Raw genomic sequence first — 14,619 nt, 5'->3', positions numbered from 1 at the left:
ATTAAGAAAATATAAAAACAGGGCACACCTTCGAAGCGTGCCGCCATCAATTTCGCAATATAAGCTTGCCCCCACAAAATAAAAAATAAAAAATATTGGTTAATTTAAATCAAATATTCTTCTAATTATTGATTCACTGAGGTACATAATGTCCGCCTTGTTGGAAAATCCAGCTCAACAGACCGCACCAATGTATCTCTCAAAGTTTTCAAAACAAGAATCAATAAAGGTTAAAGAAGCCATGTATCTACAAGGGCAGGTAAATATATAAAGGTTTTAAAAAAGCCCTGTATCTGCAAGGGCAGATTTATTAAGAAGGCGGTCGCTCCCACCCTCTTATCCAAGTGAAAATTGTATATAGAAAGACCATGCTGAATCTCTCATTTTGGCCAAAACAGTCCAAGAAATGAACGGTCCAAATGGACCGCCGGCACTCCAACTTCGGTCTCAAAGAGTGAGCCATACATCCGCTGCTGTAACCTGAGCTCAGCTTCCATTTAATGCGTTGCCTTTTCATGCTGGATTAAGCACCTAAGGGGCGGCAACTTGAATATAAGTATTTTTGTGAACCACACAAAGGCAAACGATAGGCACATGCGTAGGGCTGTTCTTTTTCGGATAAAACTGGATTTTGTGCTATTCTTGCACCCTGGGCATATTTCCTAAAACTTGGGTTGCACCCGATTTCTTCCGGAATAAGAGCTTTCTAAGCGATGTTGGGTTTACAGTTCACAAAGTTGTAGACACTGCAAAAAAAAATTATGGATATCTAGTAGTGCTTATTCCAGATGGATGTCTTTCGCCAACATGGGTCATAAACCACTTTTAACGCCCATTTTCATGAGGCGGCTGAATTTGATAACTAATACGAAAAGAGTGATTTAAAAGCGAGAGACCAAAACATAGCTGCCACCGAGTCGTCTCACTGCAGTCACTGTATTAAGCACTACCTATGCTAACAACACCCTGATACAATGACTTTACGCGTTTAAAATCGTTTGTTATGATGTTGAATGTTTTCGCACCACACAAATAGGGGCAAGCCGAGGTCTTGATCAGACGCGGAAGTGCTTCGTAGGAGACTGGTAAGGGAGGCGATGAAATAAGTGTAATAGATTAAGAGAAAAAGTCTCACTTGGTAAAGAATTCTTTAGTGGAACATGTGATTCCATGTTGCTTGTGAAATAATGCACAAATAATAGGGTATCTTATGTCTAGCAGAAAAACTAACTGTTATATTCAACGGAAACGGAAAAACCCTACTGCGGTATTTTTTTCTCAAAAATCTGATCTTGACCGACTTTGAGCTCGAATAATATCGCCCGATTCTTATCCCCCGAATTCCGGAAAAAGTTAAACCCGAAAAAAAAGGGCCCAACATATAAGACAGGTACACCGCGCAGCTTCGACCCATTTTATTCCCCGGAAAGCGAGCCAATTTATGCAGTTGGCCAACAAAGCGATGCAAATAAGAAAGAAGCTTGAAGGGGTCACAAAGTGGCTACGAACAGGACACCTGCGCAACGAACATCGACAACACGGCTTGTGTAAGTCTGGCCCATTTCCGAAGCCTAAACTAGTTGGACGTTAAGCACTGCACAAGTCGCACGCGCCCATCATTTTTCCTCCTACTTTCTGCACAAATACGCATATTCAAGAATGAGCCACCTGACCCGCACCAAAGGAATGACTGACGGCACCTGTCTTTATTGCATCTGGATGGTGGCTCGTCCAATGCGACACCATGAGGCCGAAGAATAGCGACGTCCCCAGCACGAAGAGGTTCCTCGAGGAGTTGAGGTCGACACACTGCGCGCTGGACAGGCCCACGGCGGCGATCATGGCGAACATGATGCAGAACACGCCGCCGATGATCGGGTCTGGGATCGTGGCAAAGAGAGCGCCGATCTTGCCCACCACGCCGAAGCCGATCATGAAGACGGCCGCCCACTGCACTACAGAACGGCATGCCACCTGAAAAAAACCAAAAAAAAAAACAAAAGACAGCCCTTTTATATTCCACCTTTCTCCTTGAGTGTACCACACTCCCAATGCAAACATGAAAACGACGAACGGGTGGGTTTCCTTCGCCTCATAGCGTCGAAGTGAAAGTAAAAAGAAAAAATGACACGAGTGTTACCCCTGTTTAACGCGAGATTCAGTGACAGCTGTTGAGATATTTATTTTTTACGATGTGATGAAGTAGAGAATACGAAAGCGACTTCACATCTGCATAGTTCTAGAGCGCTCTTTTTAGTTTTCCACAAATTCGTTTTTCGAGTAGCTCTTGTCTCCAGTGTGCCACTCTAGACGCGCGGCGCCGCCAATAAACCTCTCTTCGGGCGGCAGATGTCGCAGCGGCTGCTGTACATGGACCGTGCTACATTCCTCCGTTCTTGCCATCCTCTCGCTCCTCCTTCTACGGTAACCACCCTCCATGGTAACCACCCATTAGTTACGCATTCCTCCTCCTACCACGGTAACCACCCTCCGAGAGGTTCTGGTGGCAACACACCCAGCCGGTTACGCCGACGACGACACGAGCGGCCGGCTGCTTGCCAGCTGTCGCTGTTAAATGCAGACGAATAATAAAGGTTAAACGAACACGAAGAAAGTTGGGGAAGCCTGTTGCAGTCTTCCGGCTCTTCTCGTGGGGCAGGCTGATCTCGCTGCCACTTGCAACTTCCTAAAAAGCGAAGTAATTTTATCGCGTGGCGCTCGGGTTGCCACAGGTCGGAGTTAAACATCGAAGAGTGAGCCGCAATTGGACTGGCACCCTGTCGCTAAGCATCCGACACAACGGGCGAATCAGCAGAAGCCACAGTGGCGTCGGATGCGCACCTTGGTGACGGCGATGATACTGATGTTGGTGGAGTAAGAGGTGAGGCCGCAGCCGCCACCCCAGATGCCCGCCAAGATGCAGCCAAGTCCCTCCATCCAGATGCCGCGGTTGATGGCGTGTGTGGGTGGCGTGGGCACCTGGGAGAGCCTCGCGCAGGCGTAGTAGTCGCCCACGGACTCTACCACCGAGGACAGGATGGCCGACAGCATGCCCAGCACCACTCCGAGCGACACCCGCGGCATCCCAAACTGACCTGCGAGGTGTAAAGGGGGCACCATGACTACGTGCGTAAGCCTTCATTTCTGTGTTAGAAATTGTACAAGTTTTCTCATGCACTGAGCACTGCTACTTTCCTGTTGCTTTTATTCATTCGGGCTTAACATGTGTATGTGTTTGTTCCACCGGAAATAATTAAACAAACATCTAGCAATATTTTTTAGCTGAGATGCGCGTGGCAGTCGTACCGTGACGTGTGGTTCGGACAACTGTTTGGTTTTTTAATGCTGTGCAATGTATTGGAAAGAGGTGCGTCCTTCCAGCATCCCACTTTACCTTCTTTGCACTGAGATAGACTCGCGCACTGCAGAAGCGTGGCCATACTCGCCTGGGTAAGGTACTCGTATCCAGGGGCTCTTATCGATGATACTGGCTCTGATGTCAGTTCGAGCTGGGTCGCCCGGAGGCAGATAATCCGTGTTGGTCATCAGGAAGCAGGCGCCCCATGAGATGAGGATTGCCAGCAGAATCTGGAAGCAAAAACTGTTTTTCACCCATTGATTGATTGCCCGGTTATTGTGCACAACTGCGTCCCTTTTGCTGCAAGACCATCGTCATATATTGAAAGAAATTATACACCGCTGAACTGATCTGGTACTCGTAAAAAACTACCAGCGGAAATACTTATTGCGCGCTATGTTCCGGTGATCTCATTAACACAGAAACAAAACCTATTTGCTGTCCTACCCTCTCAGGCGGGAGAATGTTCCGGCAGACTGCGCTTATTTCACCAATGATAGTTTCTAATTTGCTGCTTGGAACATATTTCAACTCCTATTCCAATGATCGCGATCTTGAAGTGTCTGAAAATTGCTGTCGTTTTACAGTGAGACTTGGATCTGTATTAATATATTTCTTGCGTACTCGTATTGTCGTGCGTATTTGCCGTACCGCAGCTCAGAACTTGAAGTAACAAGAAATTTGTGAGCCATATTTTACCAGCAACTACACAGCATCAGTGCAGCTGTTCAGCAAAAATATTCGGAGCTGCTTATTTATTTATTTACCCTCAAAGACATTGGACATTAAAGAGAGGAGTGGATGAATCAAAGTAATATAATACACAAAAGAGCAAAATATAACGCAAAACGAAATGGTCGTTATACAATAAATATTCACGACGGCGCGACAAGATATCCAAGTACGAAATCAGCAGCAACAGAAAAAAGCAGTAAATGTGTTAAAAAAAGAAAGAAAAACGAAAAACGACAGAAACAATACATCAATAAATACTGGAGCAAAAAACGTTAGTGACAGCTGAGCGAAAAGCAATGACATACGCAAATTCAGCAATGACACCAGGAAGGCGATTCCAACTGTCAGAAGTTCTGGAAATGAAGAAGTCATGATAACATTTTGTAAGACATGATGGAAATCCTGCCTTGTGAAGGTGATCAATGCGTAATGAAGTGTAGGATGCTCGTGTTAGAAGTTTCTGTCTGAGATGCAGACTGCAGTAGAAAATCTTATGAAATAAACGTAGGCGGAACGATTTTCTAAATACAGAATAGGCAAAGAGGCTTTCATGGCAGTCACGCTTGAAGTGCGATGATAGTTAGATAATATATAGCGAGATGCGAGATTCTGCCCACTTCCCAGTAGAATGATGAGTGAAACGACGGCTGGGTCTCAGACAGAAGCTGCATATTCCAGATTTGGACGAAGCAAAGATTTGTAAAGGGTAAGGTCCACTGGATTAACGTGAAAAGTTTCTTCTAACGTAACGCAGCGTTCGGTTAGCGTTATTAACTACGTGATGGATAGGCAGTTTCCACGACAAGGTAGAAGTTACGTGAACACCTAAACATTTACAGGATGAGATAGATTCCAGAGCAGTATTGTTGACGTAGTACGTAGGAGCCGTTGTGCTAACACGGGTGACGCGCATATGCTTACACTTGTTAATGTTGAGCTTTATTTTCCAACGTCGGCACCATTCTGAAATGATCTTAATATCGAATTGTAATTCAGAAAAGTCAAATTCGTTGTTAATTTTACGAAAGATAATACAATCGTCCACAAAAATACAAACTGATAAACTAAGCTTTGCCTGCAAGTCATTTATGTATCTGAGGAGAAGCAGGGGTCCCAAGACTGAACACAGAGGAGGCAGACCGGCGTCAAGTGGGAAAAACTGACAGACTGTATTATTTGCCGTTACGAGTAGAGATCGCTTAGTCCGAAAACAGTGCAGCCACGAAAGCACGTTAGCGTCTAAGTTCAATATGCTTAGTTTAACAAGAATTATTGCTTTCAAAAGATCAAACATAGAAATTGTCAAATCAATTTCCTCCAGTCTGATTTCTGACCTCTTCCAACTTTTCATTTGCCACCACAGCTTTGAACTTATTAAATGGACACTGAGTGTAGATTGAATTAAACCAGCAAAATCTGCGCGCTCTTTTGAGATAGCGTCACAGACCTTGTTCTCCGATAGGGATATACGATCTATGCGCTATTTTGGGCGCAGTTTCTCGTTAGACACTGAGAGCGAACTTCCTCGTAGATGGACTAGGGGCTCACGTGAAGAAGCTGCAACGGCTTAATTCCCTTAGACAGTGAAAATGAAAGTTCCCTTGGATTCTTTAATGAAAATGACTCGAATTAAAGGTTTATATTTCGGCTTCGAGAAGTACACAGCACGGCTGTTGGGTGACATGAATAGATGCAAACGGAGCTTAATTCGTGACAAGGCCTTGATGAGGGGTCGCATAGCACTGAAAATTTGGCGAAATATAAAAAAAAAAGCAGATGTAAAATCTTGTTCAGCAGTAGCCATCACTAAGCCACACTGGTAGTGGTAACCGTTTGTACTTAGCATAGCAGGTTACCTTAATATATAATTCGTCTTTAAATGTAAAACAACGACAATATTCTGCACATGAAGTGTGGTTTACTTCCCGCCGGCCTACTGGCTGATGATTTGCTATTCCACGATGCTGAAAGCGTGCAGTGAACGCTGGTGCGAGTGCGTAAACCCACCCGCTGTACTGATGGAGAGAATGACGGCTAATGATAGCGATCTGATAATGATAATGATAACCTTAATCTCAAATCCTCTGAATCTACTGGTGACATACTGTCTGCACTCGAAGGACTGAAATCAGGGCAGTAATCATTGCTCAGTGAAGTGAAACCAATGCACGCAAAGTTATCAAAAAGCGACAATGAATTCGAAGAAACTCGGAACCGGCTTCTAAAAATAGAAGCAAGAAAATGCAGACAAACTTTGCCACCTGTCGTCAAAAGTGGATGCGTTCGAGGAGGAGGAGAAAAAACATTTATTAAGAGAATAAATACTGTGTGGGTTCAGTAGGAGAACCCGTTGGTCGCCATCATGATCCGGCCCCTCGCAACCAGCGATTTCTGGTCGAGGGGACTGTGGCTATGAAGGGTTGCCTCCCAGCGCTCATATGTGGGATGGGGATTGCAGTCCAAGTCTGGGCTTTCTTGACATTCCCAAACTGTGTGAAAAAGTGTGCCAACTGCCCCACAGAAGGGGCAGGGCGAATCGTAGGTGTCTGGATACCATTTACTCATGAAGTAGCGACTGGGCAGAGTATTAGTTTGTAGTCGCCTGCTTATGTGCTCTTCCAATTTATTAAGGGTTTTGTGCGAAAAAGGATATTTCCTTCTTATGATATTATATTACTCCGTAATTTCTGCGTAGCTTAGTAAGGGTGACGGGTTGTTAACTGTGTCAGAGAGAGGCTGCGTGCGAGATGCTCGGAGGAGGAGAGCTCAAGCAGCTGTGTTGGCCGCCTCATTTCCCGTCGTTGAGAAATGGCCTGGCGTCCAGAAGATCTGAACGTTGGAAGGATTAGATGTTTCCAAAATTTCCCAACACGGAGCGACAACGCGACCTCTGAGGTAATTGCGTACCACTGCTTGTGAGTCGGACATAACTGTTGCCTCGCTGTTCTTTGATAGCGCTAGTGCGATAGCTGCTTTTTCAGCCGATGTGGTATCCACCGCTTGGATAAGGCTGCTTGCAGTTATATCCCCACGGGGTGAAACTGCTGAAATTGCCGCGACCCCGTTAACTGGTCCAGCCGCATCGACGTAGATCGTGTCCTTGCTTCCATCCCAGCGCTTATAGAGGTGTCTAGCTCTGGCTAGTATGCGTTCTTTGTTGTATTCCTCCTCCATGCGCTTTGCTACGGGGTGAGTCGTGATGTGTGATCTCATCTGCATGGGCATGCCGTTCTTGTCGACGACTTCCCGGGGTGGACTGATTCTCAACTTCTGTAATATTTTCCTACCAGGCTTAGATGTTGAGAGCCTGACAACTTTATTTACACGGTGGGTCTATTAGTTCGTCGATGGTGTTATGGATCCCCAGCGGTAGGAAGTGCTCAGTGGATGTGCATAAAGGGAGTCCCAGCACCGTCTTAACTGTCTTTCGAGTAATAACATTCAATTGGTCTTTCTCCTTTTTGTTAAGCCGATAATACGAGGTGGCGTATGTTATCTTAAAGAGAATGAAAGCCAGAACTAATCTTAGTGCCTCCTTCTCTCTTAGCCCATTTCTTTTCTCGATTACCCGGCGTAGCATTCTAGAGACTTGCTCGGAATATGCTTGGAGCTGTCTGAATGTATTGGTGTTAGTGTTGCCGCTGGGTATGATGGCTCTCAGGATCTTGATCCCTTTCTTGATCAGAATGTTCATACCCTGGACCGTAATAGTGAAAGACGGAGTGGACGGAAAAAGTGTCTTATTCTGTTTCTTGCCACAGTCGATCAGGAGTAACTCTGATATTTCGGGAGAGCGCGTTAACCCATGCCTCGCCGCATGCTGGCACACGACATTCGCTGCTTCCTGAAGCTGGTCTTGAATTTACCCTTCATTACCGCTGCAACACCAGGTCGTACTGTCGTCGGCGTATATAGCGTGCTCAATGCCTTGGATGCGGTATAGCTTCTCTCGTAGCCCACGCATGGCCAGGTTGAAGAGAAGCGGAGACAGGACCGCTCCCTGCGGAGTGCCCTTGGAAGGTAATTATATGTGCGTTCGAGGATAGAGCCCGTAGGTCAAACCATCTCTTCTATGGCATATCGGATAGCCAAGAAGAAACTTAGAATGAAGCCGAGGGTTTAGTGATTGAGCTCTGCAAAACAAAGCTTGAAACCGAATTACAGCCTGTTGACATTGAACCTGCACACATAGTTGGCTCTTTTGCCGTCAATGAAATTAGGCACATTTCCGCACATTTCAGTTGGTTTGGTTTATGGGGGTTTAACATCCCAAAGCGACTCAGGCTATGAGGGACGCCGTAGTGAGGGGCTCCGGAAATTTCGACCACCTGGGGTTCTTTAACGTGCACTGACATCGCACAGTACACGGGCCTCTAGAATTTCGCCTCCATCGAAAATCGACCGCCGCGGCCGGGATCGAACCCGTGTCTTTCGGGCCAGCAGCCGAGCGCCATAACCACTCAGCCACCGCGGCGGCTCACACATTTCAGTGTTAAAGAGCGTATTTAGGCAAACGTGGGTAAACTGAAAGATACCAATTTCAGTGTGTCATCGGACTGTTCACCGAGCACTCGGCTCGCCCGCAAAAGCTTGTCGAATTTGCAAAATCCAAAGGTAAATTTTATAAACTTCGACATGACAGGTTGACCACGGAACACACTGCCTATGTTTATGATCACTCTAGAGAGAAAGTAGTTGAACGTCCTTCATAGCTAAGAGTTAGGTCTCGAGAGCAACCACAAAAATGTCCTATTTCCGCTTATATACTATCATTAGAAGAATTCTTCCAAAGCTTGGCACAGTTGCTAACCTTGTTTCCACTATCGATAACAACGTTGTCATTCTAACTGAAAACCTGGTTAAATTTTTCGATCGCCAATCGTGAACTTGAGATTGATTTACCTAACTTTGATATCCTTGCTGCGATCGTGATGAGAGGCGTGGTGGAGGGGTGTTAATAGGAACTAACCATAGTCTACATTGCTTTAAAATTGATATCTCCTCTCCGTTGGAAATACTGTTCGTTTGCACTAAAATTTCCCATCCACCTTTAATACTACGATCATGTTACCGAACCCCGCACGCCGATTCAAGCTTTTTCGCATATTTCCACGAGGCACTTTGCACTCTGACACATCTCTTTCCTAGCACACCAGTCCTTTTGTTCGGGGATTCCAACTTTCCAGGAAAAGGTGGTCGGACATAGCACTAACAATGTCGAAGAGCAACGCCGAAAGTGAATTTCTTAACACGTGCCTTACATTTGGCTTATCACAGCTTATCTACACCCCAACAAGGCATAATATTCAGTCTTCCAGTCTGCTCGATCTTTTGTTCACCACACACCCTGAGGACCTATTTGCGCTAACTTTTTTGCCCGAGCTCAGCGATCATGCCGCAATTCACGCTACTGATCAATCTTGTATAGCGTACCCAAAAAAGTGAAGAAAATAACCCTCTACGACAGAGGTGATTACGTCGCTTTCAATGAAAAGTTAACTCAGTTTAGTTTCTCTTTGCTTGATACGTTCTCCTGTCGTTCAGTTAAAGATAACTGGCTAATTGTTAAATAAAATATGCAGGAATTCAAAGCCCATATTTCCGCTATTATTGTAACCGAACGGCCGTCTTCCTCCTGGCTCAATAACACCTTAAGGTGCCTCAACAAAAAAAAAAAAAAGAAACAACTCTAGCGCATCGCCAAACAAAGTAACATTTTACGCGCATAGGAAAAGTACCGCGGCACTGATAAAATGTTTGTCTCTAGCTGTAAAAACTTAGCGATTATTCTTTTCTGCCTCACTTCCCGATATGTTGCGTAATATCCCACGTCAATTCTGAAAGGTTATTAATCCATGCCTAAGGAAGTCCATAACAATACTTGGCCAGAACGAAATTCCTATTCCTGATACTGAAGTTGCAGCCACTCTAAACTCAACGTTTTGTTCTGTTTTCACCAAAGAATCCGAAGGCAGTCTCTCTTGTTTTCCTAACCTTCAACATCTGGCATGCCAGATATCACGTTTGAACCTCGCGGCATTTGCACATTAATCGAACTAGGGAAGCTAACCTCATCTGCTGGAATTGACGACATCAACGCCAAAGTACTCAAAAACACCAAAGAAATTACCAGTGTCATCCTGTCGTACATTTTTCAACAGTCACTTTCGTCTGGAGTGGTGTAACTATATTCGAAAACAGGCAAAGTCATTCCAGTTCCCCAAAAAAGGGTCGTCATCATCATATCTTGACTGCCGGCCAATTTCCATTACTTGCGTTTCAAAGCTGATCCAAATCATGAAATTTCTTATTTGTAACAAGTTTTTTTCATTCTAGTCAGCATGGTTTTCTTAAGAATTTATCTTGCGATACACAACTTGTACTTTTCACAAACGACATCAACTCCCACCTTGACCTTAACATAGCTGGGATTCACTGTTTTTAGGCTTCGAGAAAGCTTTTGACCAGGTTCCCCATAATCAACTTGTCCTGAAACGTTCACGCCTAAATATTCACCCCCTAGTCTATAACTGGTTACGTAGTTTTTTGATCGGCCGTCATAAGTTCGTTTTCGCAAATAACGATTCCTCTCCGCTGTCTACTGTGATTTCTGGTGTGCCTCAGGGTTGCGTTCTGGGCCCACTGCTCTTCTTAATCTATATCAATGACCTGTCTAACGATATATTTTCTAACATCCGTTTGTTTTCTGATGATTGTGTTATATACCGACCGATTAACGATTTTTCAGATGCCCTCATTCTTCAACGCGACTTACAAAGAATCAAAAATGGCGTAAAACAAGGTTATTATATTTAAATGTCAGCAAAGCGTCATTAATTCCTTTTCACCGCCGCCATTCTCACGTAGTGCCCAAGTATTTTTTTGGTAGCACAGTAATATCCTCTTGACATCTTATAAATATCTAGGACTTATTTTAACGCAGAATCTTTTGTGGTCCTCTCACATAGCAAAAATACCTAACGAGGTTAACCGCACTCTCGGCTTTCTCAGGCGAAATCTTAAATTCTCCTCTCTTTCCGTAAAAATCCTTGCTTACAAAATCCTTGTAAGCCCCAAGCTAGAATATGCATGCTCAGTCTGGGACCCTCATCAGACTAATCCTTTTAACTCCATTGAATGTATGCAAAACCGCGCAGATTGATTTATTTTTCATGACTATTCTTCCTATACTAGTGTCACAGCTCTAAAATCTAACGGAAATCTTTGCAATCTAGAAACTCGACGTAAAATAGCCAGGCTCGTTCTCTACAAGTCCAATCATTTCCCAATTGATAACAGCGTTATATCTCCCGCTCACCGCTATTATTCCCGGACCAGTCATCCCAAGTTTGTATACCCGCCGCACGCGCGCACATCATCGCATCTTCACTCGTTTTTTACACAAACGGAGAAAAACTGGAATGATCTGCCTGAAGAAGCGGTTCACCACTCCAGTGCGACAAATTTCAGGACAGCCATTGAAAATTTTCTGTTCTGAAGCCGCCCACCCTTCAAATTGTCCGTGAAGCCATCCACCCCTCATGTAAAACCCTTGTCCAAGGGGTATTTGAGGACTAAATAAATAAATATGACGGACCGGTTCTGACGAATGTAATAGTGCCATCACGGCCAAGGCATTCGGCAACGCCTCTTCGCTGACATCGATAAGCTTTCAGGAGCTGTCATTTCCCAAAGAGAACCTCCTCTTGTTCATCGGGAAAATATGACGCACTAAGATAATATGTTCTCGGTTTTCGATTTGGCGGATGGTAATACAGTTTTTTTATGTCGCGCCATCGAAAGGTATTTGGTTCCTAATAGCCTAGAATAGACAATTTTGAAAATTTTTTATAGTTTAGCCTTTGTTTCAGTCATCTTTGCACCACTTTTGTGTTCCATATTTAATACCACATACCACTGTCGTGGCCACATAATATCACATAATACTTGCGTATTGACTTTAATGATGTAATAATCTCAACCTTAATTTCACGATTTTTACACGTGTTTCGAAATTTCCACTACAGAGCAAGAACGCAGTCAGATTAAAATGTATTTCATCGCCAGGACCGGCCTTTGAGCTGCATCTAGAAAAAGTTCTTGCCTCAGTGAATCGCTCTGGACCTACTTTCAAGCACGCATTCGGCGTAGAGATTGGTGCTTCGCGTCGTCACTACGAAATGTCAACAGAAATGTAAAGCTGCGTAGCGCATGCTGCCAATAAGCTTCATGCGCAGTTAAATAGGCGCTCCCACATGGGCGCTCACGAACGACGACAGCGCTTACGCGGGAGACTTGCAGTTCACAAAAAGCAGGACAGCGTGGCCGGTGAACTAGACGAAGGCTCTTCTTTCGTTCAGTTTAATTCCTTTCTTATGATCCGTAACGCTGTTTCGCAGATCCCGATGGCGGCAAGAGCCTCGCGTCGCTTGAGCGTATGACGAAGGGGAAAACGAATTTTATTCCAATAGACCTCGATTAAAATCGTAATATTATCCTCGCCGGAGAACCTCTTTCATTTCCCGGCTTCTTTATCTCGGAAGGCAACTGTTGTTGAGCAGCTCTCTAAGCATTGCAGAACGAAATTGTGACATTTATGAGCTCCTTAAGTTGTGATTGTTTTGTTATTTTATATCTGGAGTGACGATAACAGTCGAGCTCTCCTTGGAATGGGTGCACAAGATGAAGGAATGCGTGCAGCATAACTCCAGCGGTATACGCTCAGCCTCCCTTGCGGCTTCTATAATTTTTTTTTTCTGGCGCAATATCGGAGCTGCCTATCGACTGTCATTCACAACTTCTCGTCTCTTTGGCGACCTTTCCACGCAATAACATCAACGACAGCAAGAATGGCGCCCGTGCTTTTTGGGAGATTCTATATTTTGCCGCTTCTTGTTTTCTTCAGGTCGACGTAGAGTAAGCGGGGCTATTGCACGACCAAAGCGGCTGCGCTTATATAACAGGGTTTTGTCCACCATGTTTCCAACACGCATGGACGTGTTGTTCGACTATGACGCTATAGCTCGCCCTGCTGAAGAACTATAAGGATCTGCACGAACACGGACCCGAACAAAGCAAGGGCAGTTGAAAACTAACAAAAAAAGTAGGAGAGCAAGCGGAATCGAAAGACAAGAGCTTCAATCAATTCACGATACGTATGTAAGGCCACTGCTGCGCCTCACGGCGGGACGGCTTTAAAAGGGACCGAAATGTTTCGCGGGTGAAAAGTGCTGTTCACGTTACCTCTGAAGCACAGGGAAAGAAAAGGCGAACGGTTCCGCGCTTATGGCGAAAAAAAAAATGCAGCGGAGTCAAACGCTTTTTAACATTGCTTTCGCGCGTGGCCCAGAGGCGCGGAAATTGTGTCCCGGCCACTTGGCGGGATATTAACCGAAGGCAGTGCTCTGCGTCCAACCCGTCCAAAGCAGAAAGGAAAAGGCAAAAGCTGAGCCCTCGAACCTGGTACACGGCGGCCACGGCTGAGCGTGCCGATTTTTAATATCGGCCGCACAAACAACAGTTTCCGCTCTCTTTACTACGCGGTTTCCTCCCATCACTCTCGGTATAAATCAAGACTTATAACTTTTGTTTGAAATGCCAAAGCCAGCTTTCGCAACTTCGCATGCGCTGATGAAACAAAGATTTTGTGTATAGACATGGCTGCGATTTCTTTGTTTCTGCTCCCGATTACTGCGGAATATCTGTTCCCACTTTTTTTTTTGTACGGGCAGTCTCAGCCGAGAGTTTTCCTTTTTTTTTTAACGAGCAGTGATGATGTCATTATCAGCACGCTTTTGAAGGCAATACTTACTGTGTGTCTTATTTAATGTCAGAGTAAGAAACGTGGGAGAAAGAGATATGTGAAGAGAGGGGCAGATAAAGAGAAAGAAAGAGGTTGTTGGATAAGCAGTGCGGAAGCCCAATAGCAGCATTAAGAGTGCGAGAGGTAATGTCTTTTCGTCGACGACAATAAGCGGCACAGAGATGCAATACCCGGCTGCGTATCCAAAAACAAAAATATACTGAGCAGATATTAATCCGTTCTCGATTTCGAAACTAAATTATCTTTAGCAAAAGAAATCGGCTGTTCTTTCGAAACTGCAGCGCGTTGTCACTCCCACGTTTGATGCAATCGGGAATCTTTATTTAAGCAGGTAAAAGCTCTCTTCAGATCGCCTGAAGGAATGCAGACGGTCTGGAAAATCGAGTTTTAAAAGCTAAAGAGCAGCACGTGGTAATGATATATGACGGTTTGTTATTCTCGCACTCCCTCTCTCGCTTCCCCCCCTCTCTCTCCGTCTCTGTTCTCTGCAATCCTTCCTTCCTTCCTTCCTTCCTTCCTTCCTTCCTTCCTTCCTTCCTTCCTTCCTTCCTTCCTTCCTTCCTTCCTTCCTTCCTTCCTTCCTTCCTTCCTTCCTTCCTTCCTTCCTTCCTTCCTTCCTTCCTTCCTTCCTTCCTTCCTTCCTTCCTTCCTTCCTTCCTTCCTTCCTTCCTTCCTTCCTTCCTTCCTTCCTTCCTTCCTTCCT

The 14,619-nt window shown here is 44.9% G+C and overlaps 1 protein-coding gene across 1 annotated transcript in view; it reads right to left on the bottom strand.

The window, feature by feature from the left end:
• LOC144114186 (solute carrier family 23 member 1-like) overlaps positions 1-14,619 on the bottom strand; it is a 93,772-nt gene that overhangs the window by 12,859 nt on the left and 66,294 nt on the right. The window contains exons 9-11 of the mRNA XM_077647763.1: positions 3,447-3,588; positions 2,842-3,095; positions 1,701-1,974 (exon numbers count right to left, since the gene is read on the bottom strand). Coding sequence (XP_077503889.1) covers positions 1,701-1,974; positions 2,842-3,095; positions 3,447-3,588 — 670 coding nt within the window. The remainder of the gene's footprint in view (positions 1-1,700; positions 1,975-2,841; positions 3,096-3,446; positions 3,589-14,619) is intronic.

Source organism: Amblyomma americanum, chromosome 1 (assembly GCF_052857255.1).
Source record: "Amblyomma americanum isolate KBUSLIRL-KWMA chromosome 1, ASM5285725v1, whole genome shotgun sequence".
Classification (NCBI taxonomy): domain Eukaryota; kingdom Metazoa; phylum Arthropoda; class Arachnida; order Ixodida; family Ixodidae; genus Amblyomma; species Amblyomma americanum.
The sequence above is the reverse complement of the archived record's forward strand: the minus strand, read 5'-3'. Positions and strand labels throughout refer to the sequence as shown.